Source organism: Clinocottus analis, unplaced genomic scaffold, assembly GCF_023055335.1.
Source record: "Clinocottus analis isolate CAN_PGR_092001 unplaced genomic scaffold, fCliAna1.0.p SCAF_9, whole genome shotgun sequence".
Taxonomy (NCBI): domain Eukaryota; kingdom Metazoa; phylum Chordata; class Actinopteri; order Perciformes; family Cottidae; genus Clinocottus; species Clinocottus analis.
This window is the reverse complement of record NW_027176251.1, coordinates 14,652,197-14,669,449: the sequence shown is the minus strand read 5'-3', so window position 1 is coordinate 14,669,449 and position 17,253 is coordinate 14,652,197. Positions and strand designations below refer to the sequence as shown.

The 17,253-nt window shown below is 42.9% G+C and overlaps 1 protein-coding gene across 1 annotated transcript; it reads left to right on the top strand.

Moving 5' to 3' along the window:
• Positions 1-4,513: 4,513 nt before the first annotated feature.
• LOC137781435 (basic helix-loop-helix transcription factor scleraxis-like) lies at positions 4,514-16,171 on the top strand. The gene is made up of 3 exons (XM_068570192.1): positions 4,514-5,487; positions 5,813-6,029; positions 15,478-16,171. Exons 1-3 carry the CDS (start codon positions 5,111-5,113, stop codon positions 15,514-15,516), a joined length of 633 nt encoding a protein of 210 aa, XP_068426293.1. The 5' UTR covers positions 4,514-5,110; the 3' UTR covers positions 15,517-16,171.
• Positions 16,172-17,253: the final 1,082 nt, after the last annotated feature.

Sequence of the window (17,253 nt, the reverse complement as noted above, 5' to 3'; positions counted from 1 at the left end):
AGATCCAGTCTGCGTCTCAGATGTTCACAGTTCACAGCGAGGCAACTGTTTTCAAACACTTTTGATATCCAGTGACAGGAAGTATCTAATGAGAGTGGAAAACTAGAAAGCAAACTGTAAAATACAGAACTTTTGTTTCCATTGCACTCTTGGCCTGGTTCTTAGTCTCTTTGTCTGCAAATGTTGCCTGCTTCGATTGCACAGTATCGCAGTCTCCGTCTGCTTGACCGACCACCACAATGAACAGAGCGAACACTTCATCTGTTAGCGAAAAAATACATTGATGAACGGAAAAATTTGAAGTAGAAAAAAGATGATACATTGCAATATATGTTGTTGTAATACTCTGCATATCGCAAAATGTTTGAAAGATTGTATTGAGACTTAACGTGATAATATACCTGTGGAGATTTCCACCTCCACTGGCAACCCAGAATCCTTTCAGGTTTTCTTGTTATATTAACGGGGGAAATTCAGTGTTTTCTCCATCCTGACTGCTCCAAGCAACCAGCTCTGGCCTCACTTCATCCTGTCAATACAACAGCATCAGCACTCAGACTGTGATTAAAGGGGAGAGAGAGGCAGGAAAGGAGAGAGAAATATGGGCAGAAGAGGAGAAAAGAGAGGGAGAGAGTGATGAATGCCGACGGTAACATTGTGTAACTCTGACAGATTATTCATTGTGCTATTATATTCAGCAGCAGCTTACGGTTGCCAATCTACACAAAAGAGGCATACCAGCAATGGCAGTTGGGTTTAATGTTTGCAATAATGCCCTACTGAGGATTATAGACTTCATAGTTGGGTTTTACATAGGTTGTCAACCTTTAACCGCTACACGGTCGAATCAGGAAAGAGAATTTAAAGGTCGGCCAGTTCCTTGGAAATAGGAGTTAAGTTGCACAATCATGGCTAATAAAACCCCTTTAGACTTCAAGAAGGAAAATGTGATTAGAGTCTGATGAAGGCTGGATAAAAGCTTTGGTAAAATCTTACAGGAGAACTCGACGTTCCAAACTGCTCGAGCACCTCTTCGGCGTCAAACGCGTAGTTCATTTGTGAAGCTCGATAGACGGATCTATTTCATTCTTTTCTGCCTTTCATTAGTTTCTCCCACTCTTTTCCTCATTCCTCCCTATGTCTTTGCTCCCTTCGCTGTCTCTTCTCATTTTTTCTTCTCTTTCGGAGGAAGACAGATCGTGAAAGGGAGTGTGTGCGAGTAAAGTAGCAGCTCCCCTACTATAAACCCCTGAGCCTCCCCTTCATCACCAAAACACTCCACCCAAAACTTTGAATCCCTCGAGGGCGAATTACATTCAGACCCTCCAGCGTCACAGCTCGTACAGATAAAAGGCTTCAGCAGAGGCTGAGTAAACCTTCAACCACCAGCCCAGCCTGAACCGTGCGGTGCTGCGGCGGCACTGTAAGATGTAATAAGTTGACTTTTAAGTCCAAACATTCACATTACTAGGAAATAATCAGGAAACCAATTGCTTTAAAATTGTCAAGTAAGCTGAACTACAAACTGTAAACTGTTGAAAGAAAGATATAGAATAGTTATAATGGAGGACAGAGAGTTAATTTGGAAGAAAAATAAACATTAACCTCAAACTTATTGCTCAAAACGTTGGACATGTTGCCAGATTAAGTTTTGGAACGCAGGCAGGAAACAGGCCAAAGTTCACTTTTTCATTTTCCAGATTAACGGTACACTAAATTAGGTTTCTGTGAGAAATAGGCAATGCAGTACCAGAATCTTGCACATGCTATTTGGAGAACCAACCCAAGGTAGAGGAACATACATTTTCTTCATTTTATTTTGATTTCATCATCTGTCTGCCACATTTTTTTTTACAAATTTGTCGTTTTTTGTCTTTAAATACAAGAATGAACTGAACTTCAGCCAATCAAGCTATCAAATTACTAAAGACAAATACCATATTGTGAGCCACAATATATCTTAATTTTGACATGAACTTCCTCAAATTTTATACAATCAAGCTGCTTTTCATCATCATGGTGAACTGCTCCGTTCTTAAGATCTCTTTAGACTGTGGTGTGAAACAAACAACAGATAAACAAACTCAAGAGTCAACTGGACATGACCAAAAAAACTAGTAAAACGTTCCATTGGACCTCGGGTCTGACCCGGCATGTCACAGAGCATGCACATCGTGAAGACAGTCCCTCACTGCGTTAGTAGATTTTTGAGTGATTGTATTTTAGGTTTCAGGGATTTTGGTCCAAGTGAGAGAAGCACTCTCTGAATAAACTCAAAGGTGTTCTTCATTTGTTGAGGGTATCTGGCGTCTTTCCGTTGGGTCAAGTCGCAGCTTCACAGACTCCAAAACCTCAATAGCTTCAATAATGATAAATCAACACGTGTGTGATGGTAAAGGGGTTCTATTAATATCTCCTGTGATCAATCAAAGTTTAATATGTGGTCAAGCACAACCATATTCTGACCTAGCCTTGTCTCGGTTGTACAAAATGTTTAAACGGATAAACAGGTGTGTGATTTTGGCTCGTTTCCCGATGAGGTCGCTTCTCTGATAGTCACGTTTTACTGCACCGTCGACGGTTGTATGAACCTCGGTCAAGTGAGCCGCCGATGGAAATGTAACGATGGTCTGTTCCTGGCGTTACAGTACGGGGGCTCGGATAGCCCAAAAAGAACGGAGATAGACCTTCATTTAAGCAATAATTTGATTTAACAAGTAAAAAACAATATTATTTTGGACATTATATAAAAATACAATTATAATAAAATATGAAGTTACACTAAAGTGAGATTCTTGATTGAAAAAGGGTTCACCATCTATAATATTACAAATAATAACCTTTAATATTTAATAAATAACAGGTCCTTCATTGGTTAGCTGAATGATGACCCCACATATGTCCGTCACATTTCATGTTATTTTACTAAACAGTTTGAGAAAATGTAAATCAGTTAGCACGAGAAGTTATGATAATCATAATTTCCCAGTATTTGAACTGTTATAAAAAAGTTGATTCTACAAAGATCATATCAATCTCTCACTAGATTCTTGTTCATGACCCCTTCAAAAGTGAAAAGTATCTTTCACTTTTTGAGAAAACTTACCTTTAAATAACTCGACACAGCGCTTTCTTCCCGCTCTTAACATTCGCCTTCTCACACAAAGCACGTCGTCGGTGGTCAAGTGTGCATGTGTGATTGTGCGGCAGAGTTTCTCCGTGCTTTGCCAATGGTTCCTCCTCGCTTATTCTTTTTAATAAACGTTACTTGAGCTGATATGTTTTCTCACCAGAAAGTGATCTTAACCATTAGCAGAAAAGAGTTAAGCTCACTATTTTCTTTAAGTAAGTGATTAATTACATTCTACAGTGAGGCCGCCCGCCTCCCGGCCTGCTGTCCAGGGACAAACACGACCCGCCAGGGAAGAAAAGAAGACACAGGGAGGAAGGAAAACTCTTACTTCACCACTCAAGCGTCTCAGCGTCTCAGCTTCTTGCTGTCGAGGAAGTTCAACAAAATATCCGATCCCCGAACCCAAATCCCAGTCAGATGATTTAATCATTATTCACAATGATAATAAGGTAACTGTTCAAAATGACAGCCTTTTCGTAATAGGTGTGTCCAAATCCGACATGCTATAAAAATAAATTAGGTAACGGTGAGAGGATCCGTTGGATCAACAGATTAGGTCGACTTCAACTGTGAAATGGCGCTGACCCGGTTGCCCCGATGTGGGCGTGTCCCGATGCAGCTTGCTCATCAAAAATGGTCGGCAAGCGACCTCTTGTGATCTCAAGAGCTCGGAAGCTGCAGAAACAGCTGTAAAGAATCGAGAGACCGGACTTAGAAACCAGGGCGTGCATGATCGGGACTGCACGCTGCAATCGGAGACTGAGTAGCGTTTTGTGTTCTCGCAAATCTTTGTCGTCAATATACGTCCGTGCACTGTCAGATAAAAGAACCGGGAAGAAAAGTCACCCGGCATGGGAAAACAGGAAAATTGGAGCAGACTGTTCTTTCTTTGCAGAATGGATCTCGAAACCCAAAAACCATAACTTTGAGTTATGGTTTGTGTCCCACGTTCGCCAGAAGCAATATGAGTAAACATTGATTGCACTGTCCAAGATCATGGCTTTTTTGTATTACTCATGCCGGAAGACAAGATTGTATCAAGGTTTCTTGTCCATTTGAGGTGATCCACAAAACCAAATCTGCATCCACTTATTGAGAGGGACATGTTTCAGAAGCCTCCGCGGTCACTAAGATCACAGAAGCACAACAAACAGTCACGCACGTTCTGTTTTCGGGTGGATTTCCCCAGAAACAAATCAGCGTGCAGCCAAAACAAACTCCTGCTGATGGTTTGACTCTTGCCTCCGGTCTCTCTGGCCTGCTTCTAGACAGCAGCCGAGGGACCCTCGGCGCTCGGAGGGAGGAGCGGAGGAGTCCTGCGGCCCTCCCACAGGCTATAAGACCAGGGGCAGACGGAAACACTCAGACAGCAGGCACACGTGGAGCAAAGAGGCAGAGAGAGAGAGAGAGAGAAGGACGTGAAGAGAGGCTGAGAGAGAGAGAGAGAGCAATAGAGAGCAAGAGACAGTAAAACTGCTGCCACAGACTGGGAGTCGTTTTTGCTATTGGAATTGAAACAGACACATATAGAAAGAAAGGACCAAGAAAGAGATCTAGAGAAGAAAAAGAGGACAAAGTCAACGTGCCATTTTAAATGTGGCTTTCTGCTGAAGGATTAAACAGAACGAAGAGCTGACCTTTTGGGATGTGAAGTGTTTTTGTATGAATCAAGAGAGAAAAACACAGCCGCTGTGAGGTTAAGTTGCTCTTGACCACTCTTGACGAAGGATCAACTGGTTGATCTTTTTAAACCCAGCCTCAGCTCGTCACTCATCATCATAAGGGCTACATCTGACTCACCTGGCTTCGCTGAAAACAGAAGTTGGGGGTGAAGTAACAATTTGAAAGGGGTCGGCGCCTTTAATCAGCAACACCAACAGAGAATTTGCCAAGCGGCTTCTGATAAAGTTCAACCTCGACAAGTGGAAGTCTCACCAGGAATCGACCAGTGTCTGACAGAGCGCTGCTGCGTTGAAGATGACATTCGCCATGCTGCGCACGGCACCTCCAGCAGGCCGCTTCTTATACGGCGACATCGCCCTCCTCTCCGAAGACGACGACGAGAACGGGAGCGAGGGTTCGGGCTCTGAGGAGCGCAACTTCCGCCTGTCCTCCTCGTCGCCATCTGCCTTCCACATCAAGGTGAACAGGAAGAGGAAGCTGTGCGGGGCGGGAGGTGTCGGAGCGATGGACGTCGAGGCCATGATGGGGAGGCTCATCCCCCAGGGCTCGCCCCCCCACGGGGAGGTGCGCCAGAGGACCGCAGCCAACGCGCGGGAGAGAGATCGCACCAATTCTGTCAACACGGCGTTCACGGCGCTGCGCACCCTCATCCCCACCGAGCCTGCAGACAGGTACTGAGTCAAACGTGACATTTGATCCGTGGCACATCCTTAAAGCATTAGGACTACTTTTTTTTATTTTTTTTTTATCTTAGAACCAAAATATGTAGTCTTTGATGGATGCCACGCACCTTTGGGGACAACCCTGTAACGTAATTTTGTGGATATTTCCGGTATTAGAAGTTGTGTCGATATATTCTGTATCTAATATCACTGTCTATATGTTTTGCAGATGTTGCACCTTCATTGTTTTTGTTGTTGTTGTTGTTGTTGTACACCTTTTATATATTTTGTGTTGTTGTTAACACCATGAATCTCCTTCTGATTTCATGATTAGGAAGCTGTCGAAGATCGAGACCCTACGTTTGGCCAGCAGCTACATCAGTCACCTGGGGAACGTCTTGCTCCTGGGCGAGGGGCTTCATGATGGACAGCCGTGCCACGCTCCCTCACCGCCGTTCTTCCATGTTAACTCCTCCCCCAACCGAGGGTCTGACCAATCAGCTCAGCCAAAGCACATCTGTACTTTCTGCCTCAGCAACCAGAGGAAAATGGTGAGCAGATGAAAGTGATGAATCAGTGAGGAAGAAAAAAGGCCAACCAAAACAAAAATGCTATTTATAGCGAGACCTGTGGTATAATTATTATTCGAAGAAAGATCAAATATAATATATACAGCTTCTGATTATGACATAACCACTGCAATGATTATCATACTATATTTCATTTGTGACTTTAATTTTCTGTAAACTAAACAAAGTAAAAATGTTTTCCAGAGTTAGAAAACAGAGGAAGCTGATCACACTGTAGAGTGAGGCTTCTTTTCGGGAAACTGTGCAGTGCTTTAGGGTCAACTTGGTGTTTAAAGCTGACCTGAGATCAGTGACTGTGGCTATAAACCTGATTGGCCCTGAGGGACTTTAAAAGCAGAACCTCTTTCAAAGTCCTTCGTTGAGGTGAAGGACTGCGTGTTATTGTTCTGTTGGGGGTTCGTTTTACTCGAACAGGTGGCTTGAAAGTTCAAGGTGCTTTCAGAAACTCGCAAGACATTTCAGTCAGTAGACAAGACGAGCACGAGCGTCACGCAAATCCTCCAACTGCTGCGTTTGTCTTTCTTTTTCTAAATATAGGAATTTAAAGTTTGCAAGGGCGTTTATGCAGCGAGTGAGATTTATGACCTGGAGCCCACGAAATCTACCCAAAACCATGTGTATAATTTCAAGAATGTATTGACGTCAGTTTGAATATGAGGTTTTAATCATAACTGCTGCCGAACTGACCTGAGACGCAAAGATCAGTAACTGGCAATGAGATTTGCTCCACTGAATGTCACAACACAAAAAAACGCCTTCATGTGCATTTAACTAATACACTGCAAGTGTTTCCAACAGCACTTTCAGGGTTTATTAGCCACGTGTTTATACACACATACATTCAGTAATTGGACATGCAACAGGACCAGCTACACAATCAATAGTCAGTCTCATAATTTCAGTGTCACAGCCGGCATTTCAGATCGCAGTTTTGTAGCGGTTGTCAAACTTCCTCCACACCTCCTCCCTCCAGTGCTGCGCTGTCTGCCTGCGACTTAATAGAGATACAGAAAAAGGAGAACCTGATCCAGTGTGAAGTTCAACTCACGTTTGATTGATTCAACACAGGAAATAGACATAATCAAGAACACTCTCGGCATAAGAAAGTCGTCAGTCTGATGAGAAATAACAGGGAATGAAGAATTCCCATCAGCTGACCGAAGTCCAACGTGTACGAATGCAGCGCCGACTTCAACAAACAGTCTGTTGCAGGAGATGATAGAGAGGTGACGTCCACTCAACTTTCCCCCTCTAGCCGAGCCGCTGCCCATTTAGTAGGATTTATGGGTAAGGAGCTGACATCTGGCAGACTCCCCCGTTACCCCAGCAGTGTGTGAAAGCTAATACCCTCCTCAGTGTCTAAACCCGGAGACCCTTTAGCTGGGGGATAACCTGAGTCTCAGCAGTGTGTGTCTCGCCCTCCCTCCTGCCTCCCCTCTGAACCTTTGTGAGTGAAAGCCAATACGTCCTCAGCGTCTGAAACCCAGACACCCTCAGCTGAGAGATAACTAGCCTCAAATCTCTCTTGCTCTCTCTCTCTCTCCTTCTCGCTCTCTGTCTCCTTTTCCTCTCGCTTCAGTTTGTCCTCCCCGAGTCCTCCATTTTCATCCGCTTCGTCCTTCTCGTTCTGCTTCACTCAGCTCCCTGCGTATCGATCAGCCCGGTGGAGGTCAGCGCTGTCAGTAGGAGCTGAGTAATATTATCTGCTGCTGTCACCTCGCTGCTGCAGACGCATGGCTGACCTGCAAACGCATGCTGCGTAGAAAACCATTTGGAAACTCTCTCATGTCAAAGCCTTCAACTGTGGACTCTGACTAAGTTAGTCTTTCTTGACCTCCGTCACACACAGTTTCCCATTCGCTCAGTAACACTGGACTGTTTTCATAGAGTGCACTGAGTAGGTGAACCCAGGTGAAAGTCATTATCGCTTGGCTATCGCTCGATTCATTCCCTTATACAAGTGAGCAGAAAGGCGACGACTTCCGGAGAGATTTTGAAGTTTGTGCAAAAGGAGTGAAAAGACGTCCCATGTAGCACATAAAATGATCCTCCCTGCTGGGTTCAGCTGAAATACGTAGCGATGCATTTGTTTTAAATGGCTCAGTAAATTAGTAAAACTGCTGAGCTTTGTAGCTTGGAGCAAACACTGCTCAAACAGGTGTAAGGAGTGACTTTATGGGGACTATTTTCAGCGGCGGATTAATACACAATAGCATCTACAGCAGCAGGACTGTGATTGTGCGATTGACTCAAAAATAAACGGCTCGTCTTTTTATCCTACTGGAGAAACATGTCAGCCGGTGGTGTGGCTTATTGACGTGTTTGCATAGTTTTGAGGCAACAAGTGAACAGGACACACACATACACACACACACAAAATAATTAATTTGTTGTTGATTTTGAACAAGAATACATAAAATGTCTCCAGTATTGTTTAAGGGGGAATAGTAAGAGATCCCAGGCTCACCTGGCACATAAATGGTTAACTCTGATTGGAAGAACCTGAGAGAATTTCATTTTCCCCGGAAAAGTGGCTATACAGTGTGATTAAGTGGGCTAAAGGGCAGAGCCAGAGCTGGTGATTACAGGGAGGAAACGATTGTGAAGGTAAAACGAGACTTTGTGTCCTGAGTGCTCTCTTTGTATGTTTTTATGGTCATTGAGGTTCATCACAGCTGTCAGGTCCTCTTAGACCAGCTGCTTCAATTATGCTTATTTCCAATGTGGGAGAGGGTGAAAGTGAGAAAAGTATACGCTCATTTCCTCTTATTATGTGTGTATACAGTATAACTGTTTCAAAACAAACAGTGATGTTAGTAATGACTACTGCACAGAGAGGGCTACACGACTACACATTACATATTCAGTGGATTATAATGTGACTCGTGCCCGTGGTCCTGAGAGAATATCCATTTTACACAAGTGGAGGATGTATTATTTAATTTTTTATAGATTTCCAGAAAGAAAAATCTGCTGCCATTGAGATTGAATATTATTCAAACCTCCTTACAGTGCTGTCCTGAATTTTTTCATCTTTGTGGTAAGGCATTTTTTAGCGAATCCACTGACTATTTTGTATGGTTTTATGAAGCTTAAAGTAGATTTTTCATACAACCTATAAATGAGTAAACACTTCATGATTCAAAAATCACCACAAAGTTTGAGAAACTTTTCTTTTCAAGCGCGGCACATTGTTTTTCTTGAGATGTTTAGAGTCAATTGTGGAAGAGGGGAAATCTCAGCGAGCCGAAAGCACCAGAAATTGTTGTTTTTTTTGTTTCGTAAGTCGATTTGAATATCTTTACTGCTCCACTTTATTGTGCAAATCTATTCTTCTGCACTATCAGACACCCTTTTTGCCCCTCCCCCATCCTCACGTTGTCCGGTATCGAGCCACATTTCCACTCAGCATCTTTAGATCAGAAGCCGAGCGATGGCTCTGTCCTACACATGTATCCTGACACAGTTGAGCTTTTTCATAAGAAACTGCTCTGGGATGGAGCGCCGTGCGTTTGGTTGACCTGTAGCGCAGCCTTCACATGGCGGAGTCTTTTGATGAGTGACGTAAAGAACATGGGACGCTCCTGATGGCTACATCTGTAAATGAGATGTCCAGGGCTGAGGGCGGCGGGTCGAGGTGAGAAGGGCCGCTGAACTCCCCGCGCTGTCTGGTTGATTGATGCCGATATCCTGTGCTCGGCCTCTCTGCTGCAACTGTCAGGTGCCGGGATTCAACCTATACGGCAGGAAACTTGCACACAATTTCAATTTGTTTAGTTGTTTTGGTGCTATTATCTGCTTGAAGTCACCTTTCAATGACCTTGAAATGCAGTCGAGCATCAGCGGGGCTATTTAAATACATTTTAATTTGTGCTTCAGGCGAAGACAGAACGAGTATCGGTCCAATGCTTCTGGATTATATTCAGATGGTGTTTGTAAATACAAAACAAAGCTTTTTGAAATATGTTAATCTGCCTACTGTGTTGTCTTTGGGCCGCAGCGCTTGAAGCATAATTACAGCTTCCTCCGCAGTCCGCAACTTGTGGCTTATTTCTCTTGGCCCGACACAGTGAGCGGGTCAATTCAAGTCAATGGCAAACGTAAACAGAAACGAGGATTCATCTGCCAGTAACAGCAATCACGCTCAACCTTTTCCTTTTAAGCTGTGTATGAAAAGTCCAAACATTTTCCAATATTTAAAAATGTAAAGTAACCCATTTGATGAATTAAAAGAGAACTTATATGTTTGGAAACAAAATAAAAATCTGGCAAAAATATAACTACTATTATAGTGTGGTTGCTGTAAAAAGGCCATTGTTCCTTTTGTGATGGTGACATTTAGTTGGTTTTACAAGCATTTTAAGGCACAACCCTGATTTAACTCCAACTTGAAGGAATCTCATTTATTTGGAATTTCTAAAAATATGTGCAAATTTAGCGAAATGGCAAGCTTAACAAATGATGAATACGGCCCTTAATATCAAAAGTTGTAACAGTTTTAATTTATATCTGCGCTAGAATACAACTTTTATAAGTGATGAGTCTGTGAGAGGGTGGAAAGCTGCATGGGCGTATGGAGAGACAGGGGCACTAAAACTGCACCATGCAACTGGAAACTGACTTATCTGTACTCGTGTGGGTATGTGGAAATGTGTGTGTCTCCAAGAAGTTATTATATATATATATATATATATATATATATATATATATATATATATATATATATATATATAACTTGGAGATGAATGTGAGTGACAGAGAGATTTTGTACCTCCATGTACGTAACACACACACTCTCTCTCACACACTCACACACGCACGCACGCACACACACACACACAGGCTGGCTCTCTGTGTCTGGAAGTCATTGGCAGTGCAGAGCGGAGCAACAAATGAGCTAATTGTTCTGTAAATGATTTATCCTCTGCTGAGGCCCAGTGTTTAATTCAGCTGCTGCTATTAGAAACACATTGACGTTTGGCTTTGATGGTGATGTTAAAGAAGCCTGGAAACCGCTCCCTGTGAAACGCCCTCGCTGCTTACACACATACACACACACACACACACACACACACACACACTCACACCCACACACATGACACATAGACACAGTCGCACACATGCATGACCACAGAAATACTGACACGCTCTCAGACTTTTATCAAAAGCATTTCATTCTACCTTGATTTTTGCTTTTTTTTCTTTCCTGGTCTTTTCAGCCAGACGGCAGTTCATTGCTTCTTTTCGAGACACCCCCTCCACACACAAAAAAAGAAAAGATTACTCACTAAAAGAGCGCTGGTTCACGACTATGCTTTCAACACTTTCTAAACTAATGGTGTGCAGGAAGTTGTGGAAAGAGAGATGTAGAAGGAGAGAAAGAAAGGCAGATAAATAGTCAACGACTCAGCGGGATAATCAACGTAGCTATTTATCCTCCAGTTTGGACAGTTGTTTTTTTTCGCCATTGTGGTGAAACTACATTTTGCTTCTTCTATAGAGATCAAATGAACCGAGCACCTTCAGAGAGCTTAAATGCACAAGCGGGACACGTGCAGGAGCGCGCTAATGATGCGTTTTTTTTTTACAGTCGTTTTGTTATTAGCCTGTTTTCACTGGGGGAAAAAAAAAACATTACATCACCTGTGTGCGTGAAGTAGACGTTTCGAGGTCAGATACGAAATCAAAATTACCCTCCTTCACGGATAACAGTGGTGTTGACTTGGGGTTAATGTGCTGTGCCTCATGAGCGAGAGCTTTGCCCGTTTGCATGTCGGTTCATGCTATGCTAACGAGGTGCATCGGAGGCAGCTAATTCACTGAACTTCAAATATATTCTTGTGTGTGTGTGTGTGTGTGTGTGTGTGTGTGTGTGTGTGTGTGTGAGTGAGAGAGACAGCCTGGCTTTGTACGAGCGTATTAGCGTGTATTAGCGTGTATTAGCCGTCGTTATGCACGGACCAGTCTGTATATTATCAAGCACAGATGGAAGCGGTTAAACCCTAATTTAACACCAACAGGAGAAGTCGTGTCAGATAACTAACAAAATCTATTAGCAAAACTATCATTCTGTTGTCGTTGGGCCTCCAGGGAGAGGGTCGCTCACGGAGCAAATTAAAACAAAACTACAGAAACCTGAGAGCACATCTAAAGTAAATCTATAACGCAGAGAAGAGCAGAACTTGGCGGTGTAAGTGGTGCCTTTTTCTCCTACCAATGTCTACAGAAGCTAATGACACGTTGGCCGTTGCAGGGTGCGCATCTCAGCGCTGACGATGAATTGCCACGCCGGTGCGTAATGTGGCAGAATGAAATCATGCGAGACTGCCGAGAAAGAAGTGGGGCTGGTGCCGTTATAGCAGATCATTAAAATGTGGGAACAATTAAACACACGTGTGGCCGGCTGGTGAGAATTACAACTGATTAGTCAATCTCAGATAAATCAAGTGTTTTTCAGAGATGCTTATTAGCAAACCACAGTGAGCACAAAGAACACGTCTGATGCATCCAAGCCACATAATGGCAGACTGTGGCTTATTTGGTGTGTTAGTTTGCTTCATTTAAAAGTCAGATTGCTGCAATATTACAGTGAGCTTCTATGTTCCTCTAATGGGGGATCGTTCACGAGAGTAATTACAGCTTCTGTTCGACACTTGAGGGGACTGACGCATATTCACATATTTTCAGTCGATAAATTAAAGGGACATTACAGTTTTCATTTCATGGTTGAATACCAATCTCCTCATACAATTGTCGAGCCATTACCCAAGAGGAATTATTTTTTCCGACCAGTCATCCCTCTCGAGAACTAAATTAGATGTTTGTACTTGACAGGACGGATTAATGAGAGAGAGAGAGAGAGAGAGAGAGAGAGAGAGAGAGAGAGAGAGAGAGAGAGAGAGAGAGAGAGAGAGAGAATGGAAAATCCACAGTTATAGGTGAAGGAACAACCCAGCGATTGAGTTTCGGAAAAAGATTTTTTTTTTTAAATATTAAAGTTTGAATTTGTAGGGTTGATAAGATGCCTTGAAGAGAGCGTTTACTATCTTCCTATTAAAGTTAAGACCTTGATAAAACACCAATATGGTTCCAGCGTGGTAATATCATCGTATTGTATCTAAAGTAAACATCATCAGGTAATCATATTAGTGTCGGACAAATCACCCCCCCGGGACGTCAGTGGTATGGCTGTGTGTGTGTGTGTGTGTGTGTGTGTGTGTGTGCGTGTGTGTGTGTGTCATCCGACCGTGCCATATTAGTCTTCAGGAGATTGTTTTGACTACCAGTCTGGCCTCACAACCCCCTCCTCCTGTTTTGACTAAACCTGTCCGACTTCAGCTGAACCGCCCACGCCGGCTGCAGCTGCGCTTCCTCAACTATCGCTGAGCGTTCACAGTAATGGGTCCATGGTAATTTTGGTGAATCACCCGATTGTCATGCGCCGTATCTGAGTGGGATTATTTCATGTACCCACTCTCTCTAACCTGCCTCAAGCACTGTACTTTCCACTGATAAATACCTCCAGTTTTCCACAGCGCCTTCCAGCAAACAGCGGAGAGCATTGCTGCACTTGTCTCCTCCAGCTGTTGGTTTTATAGTTTGTGTTAGTAGAAAGCACAATAACAGCACTGCCAGTGGGAGGCCCTAAGGAGATATATATGTGTCAGGGGACATCACTCCTTCGGGTTGGATGTTACTCTGAAAGCTTAAATTCACCTTGTTTTGTCCCGTCTGTGTGTTTGAGTTCTTTGTTCGTGATGATTGTTCACTACTTCTTCTACTGCATGGGGAGGTAAATATGCAACACTGTCCCCTAGAAATTACAGTTATATACTACTTATTTGTTTTGTTGTGGTGTTTTGCATTAAGTTCAAGCAACACAGTATTTTAGATAGTTTTGATTAATTGTTAAGTAGAAATCTTTTTTCTTGTGCCTGAGATCACTTTGAGCTTTTTCATTATCTAAACCAAAACACCTAAAACTGTTGAATCATGCTTCAGCAGGAGCAGATTTTGTAACAAATCAAATACACTGTGACTGAATTACGCTATGTTTGTTCAGTATCAACATTTTGCAACTTGATAGATATGTTGATAGAAACACAAAGTTACACAACACAAAAGTCTGGTGGCTGCAATGGATCCTGTTGTATTGAGACAACCAACAAACAAAACGATGGTAACGGATCGTGTCTAGATGACAGCACGGTAATCATAATCCTCTGCTCCAGCTGGAGGAAGACTTGACAATAATAGTTCCTGTGTCTCCTCATATCCCCTCAATCAGTGGGAGGATTATTCCTGTCCAAATCCTATGATCTCACTCTCTCATTACCACCTGATCCCCTTCCAAACACCTACCCACCTTTTGTTGATGTCAGTCAAATGGATTTTTCCAAACACCTACACCTTGTGCGCGGTCTGAGAGGAAATGTGTAACAGGTGTGCGGCCGATGAGAGGACGGCGAGGGGGCGGGTGGGGGGGGGGGGGATTGACGGGGGTTAGTCGAGACGATATGAGAAAGAGAAAGGAAAGTCAGGAGAGGACACGAGTGCAGAAAGGCTGACCCACACTCCTTTGTGCACTTTCACCGCAAGCTTTTTCATTCGCAAAAAGAATATTCCACATATTGGTCCATGAGAATCGCAAACTGTGTTGCGGAGGCCCGCGATGATTTTCCAGCCCCGAGTCAATCAAGCGTCAGCCCTGAAAAGTGATTAGTGAGACGGGGATGACGTGCGTTGCGTGTCACTCAACGGCGTGTTCGTTAAAACGCCTTGGACTGGCGCCTGAGACGCGAGAGCGTGGTAGATGGCCTGAGGAGCAGAGCAGAGGTTAGGTGAGGAGGGAAAATGTGATGTTATTTTCCTGGCCAGATAGAGAAAGGCTCCTCACCAGCCAGGAAATCAAGGCCTCTCTGCTCTGATACCACAGATAAATGAGATCACGTAGGGCTGTCATGCATCAGCTCATGATGTCACTCTTCAGGCTGTTATAAGACCAGCTACCACAATTAACGCACAGCGTGCGCGCTACTGCGCAGAAAGCGTTTGCAGCCGAGGTTCATTTACTTTATCAACCCGGGTGAAGTTCATATAAATAAACAGTGCCATTGATTGCACTGGAATGGCATCGCTTTGCACACTATGCACTGCTTTTTCCTGGAGAGCCATTTCATGAGACTATAAAGAAGGTTGACATCAAAGGCAGCCGTCTAGCTCACCTCTTAATTAAGTGTTTAAGGTGGTAATAGTCACATACTTGTACTACTTTATGAACTAAATGAAAAGATTGAAAAAAGACTCATTCTTAACTTGTCAAAGTGACAAAGTTGACCTATGTGCCATCGACTTGTCATGTTAGTGTTGAATCCTGAATAATGCAAGATGTTGTTTCTCTCTCTTGCAGAACAAAGACCGAGACAGGAAGACGGCAATCAGAAGTTAACAATGAGGACACAAACCACACGGATGAAATGCAATGATTTTACTGCAACTTGAAGACTTATCAGACTTGTGATGCCTTTCAAAGACTTTTGAAGGACTTCTGTAACACTTCCAGGACTTTTTAAGGAACTTAACCAAGCATTTCCTTTTTTTTTCCTTACTTTTTATATCGCTTTATAGGGACTTTTTATTTTTTTTAGGGTGTTTTAAAATGTGTTAAAACACTTCTAAAAAAAACGCCTAACAGTGCTTTTAAAAGGCTTATCAAGACCATGACAAACCTTTCAACAACATTAATAAGAGACTTTTTACTGTATTGTTCAAAGACCTTTTGTTCAGAGTCTGAGGAACGCATGGCACATGATCGAAACACAAACGTGTCTTTTAGGATCTGTGTGTCATTAATGTGTAAACTGAAATATAAGTGTATATTTATGTGACATAACAGTATATAATGAAAACTATGTTATTTAACCGGCATTGATATCTGTGACAAATAATGTGTAAAGGTGCAAAACATTGGCTATTGACATGATGGCATCCCAAAAAAAAAGTTGCTGGAACGTTAATAGTATTGGTTATTTCTCACGATCAGCTCTGAAAATGTCCTAATGCTGGAAAATAACACAAGATGACCAATAAATTGTTTGTATATCTGGGAGTAAATTTCATTTATAAGTGAATTTGAGCCTGGTGTCTTCTCTAATCCTCTCTATTTCCATCCAATAAACATTATGCATATTTTCCACTGAGAAACTATCCAAAAAGCGGTTTGATCGTACTTTTCTTTCCGATTCAGGAGAGAGCTTTTGAAGCCGCACAGCGAGCGTTCGTGGAGGTTCCACAGTGACGATACACCTGTAGCTCAGGTCAGCCGTATACTTTAGATTTGCTTTAGTCTCCCTCTTCTCTGTCTGTCTCTCTCACACACTCCCTCTCTTTTGCCATCTTCTCTTTTTGGGGCACCAAGATCAGATCAGTCAGATAAAGACAGGTTTTGATGATGAGGTGGACAAGAGGGGATAGAGGAGCAGAGGGAAAGGTGAAGCAGGAGAGAGGAAGAAAAAGAAGAAGAAGAAAAAACAGAATTGAATCTGCAGGTATGGCTGTTTGGACATCTGCCCGTGTCCCCACGCTGTCCTCTTCTTTACCTTTCCACATGCTCTTTCTGTCTTCTCTCTTCTCCTCCTCTGCTCTTCCTCTCTTTTCCCTGGAGTGCCACTGGCCAGAGTCTGACTGGTGATGGCTTTCCAGCGTGTTTAGCCACGCACCACTTACCCTTTCTTTGCCTCGCTTTCCTTTTTTTTTTTTTAATCCCTAAATATGTATCTATCGATCTAATCTGCGTTCCCTTTTCTTGTCTTCTTCCCTTTTCTCGCTACTTCTTTCTCTTTCCATCCCTCGCTCCCTCTTACAGCATCTCTCTACTCTATTTTTCTCCAAATTTGTCCACTGCCTTTATGGAAAATGATCAGAGCATTAGTAATGTGGAATGTTGCTCTTGCTTCTTTTTTTTTTTAATCGTCACATTTTTTTCATAATAGCTTCTCTCTCCGTCTGCCTGCCACACACTTCTCTCAGACCATAAGCTGTGATTTTATAATTGAGCTCTGCTTTTATAGTTCGTCAACCCTCTGGTCACTGCAGCAAAACTTGCAAATATACCTCAAAGTTACCTGAAAATGCTGCACAGTTTGACTGACTTTGTAGTTTTCTAGGATGAGGAGAGAGAGGAAGA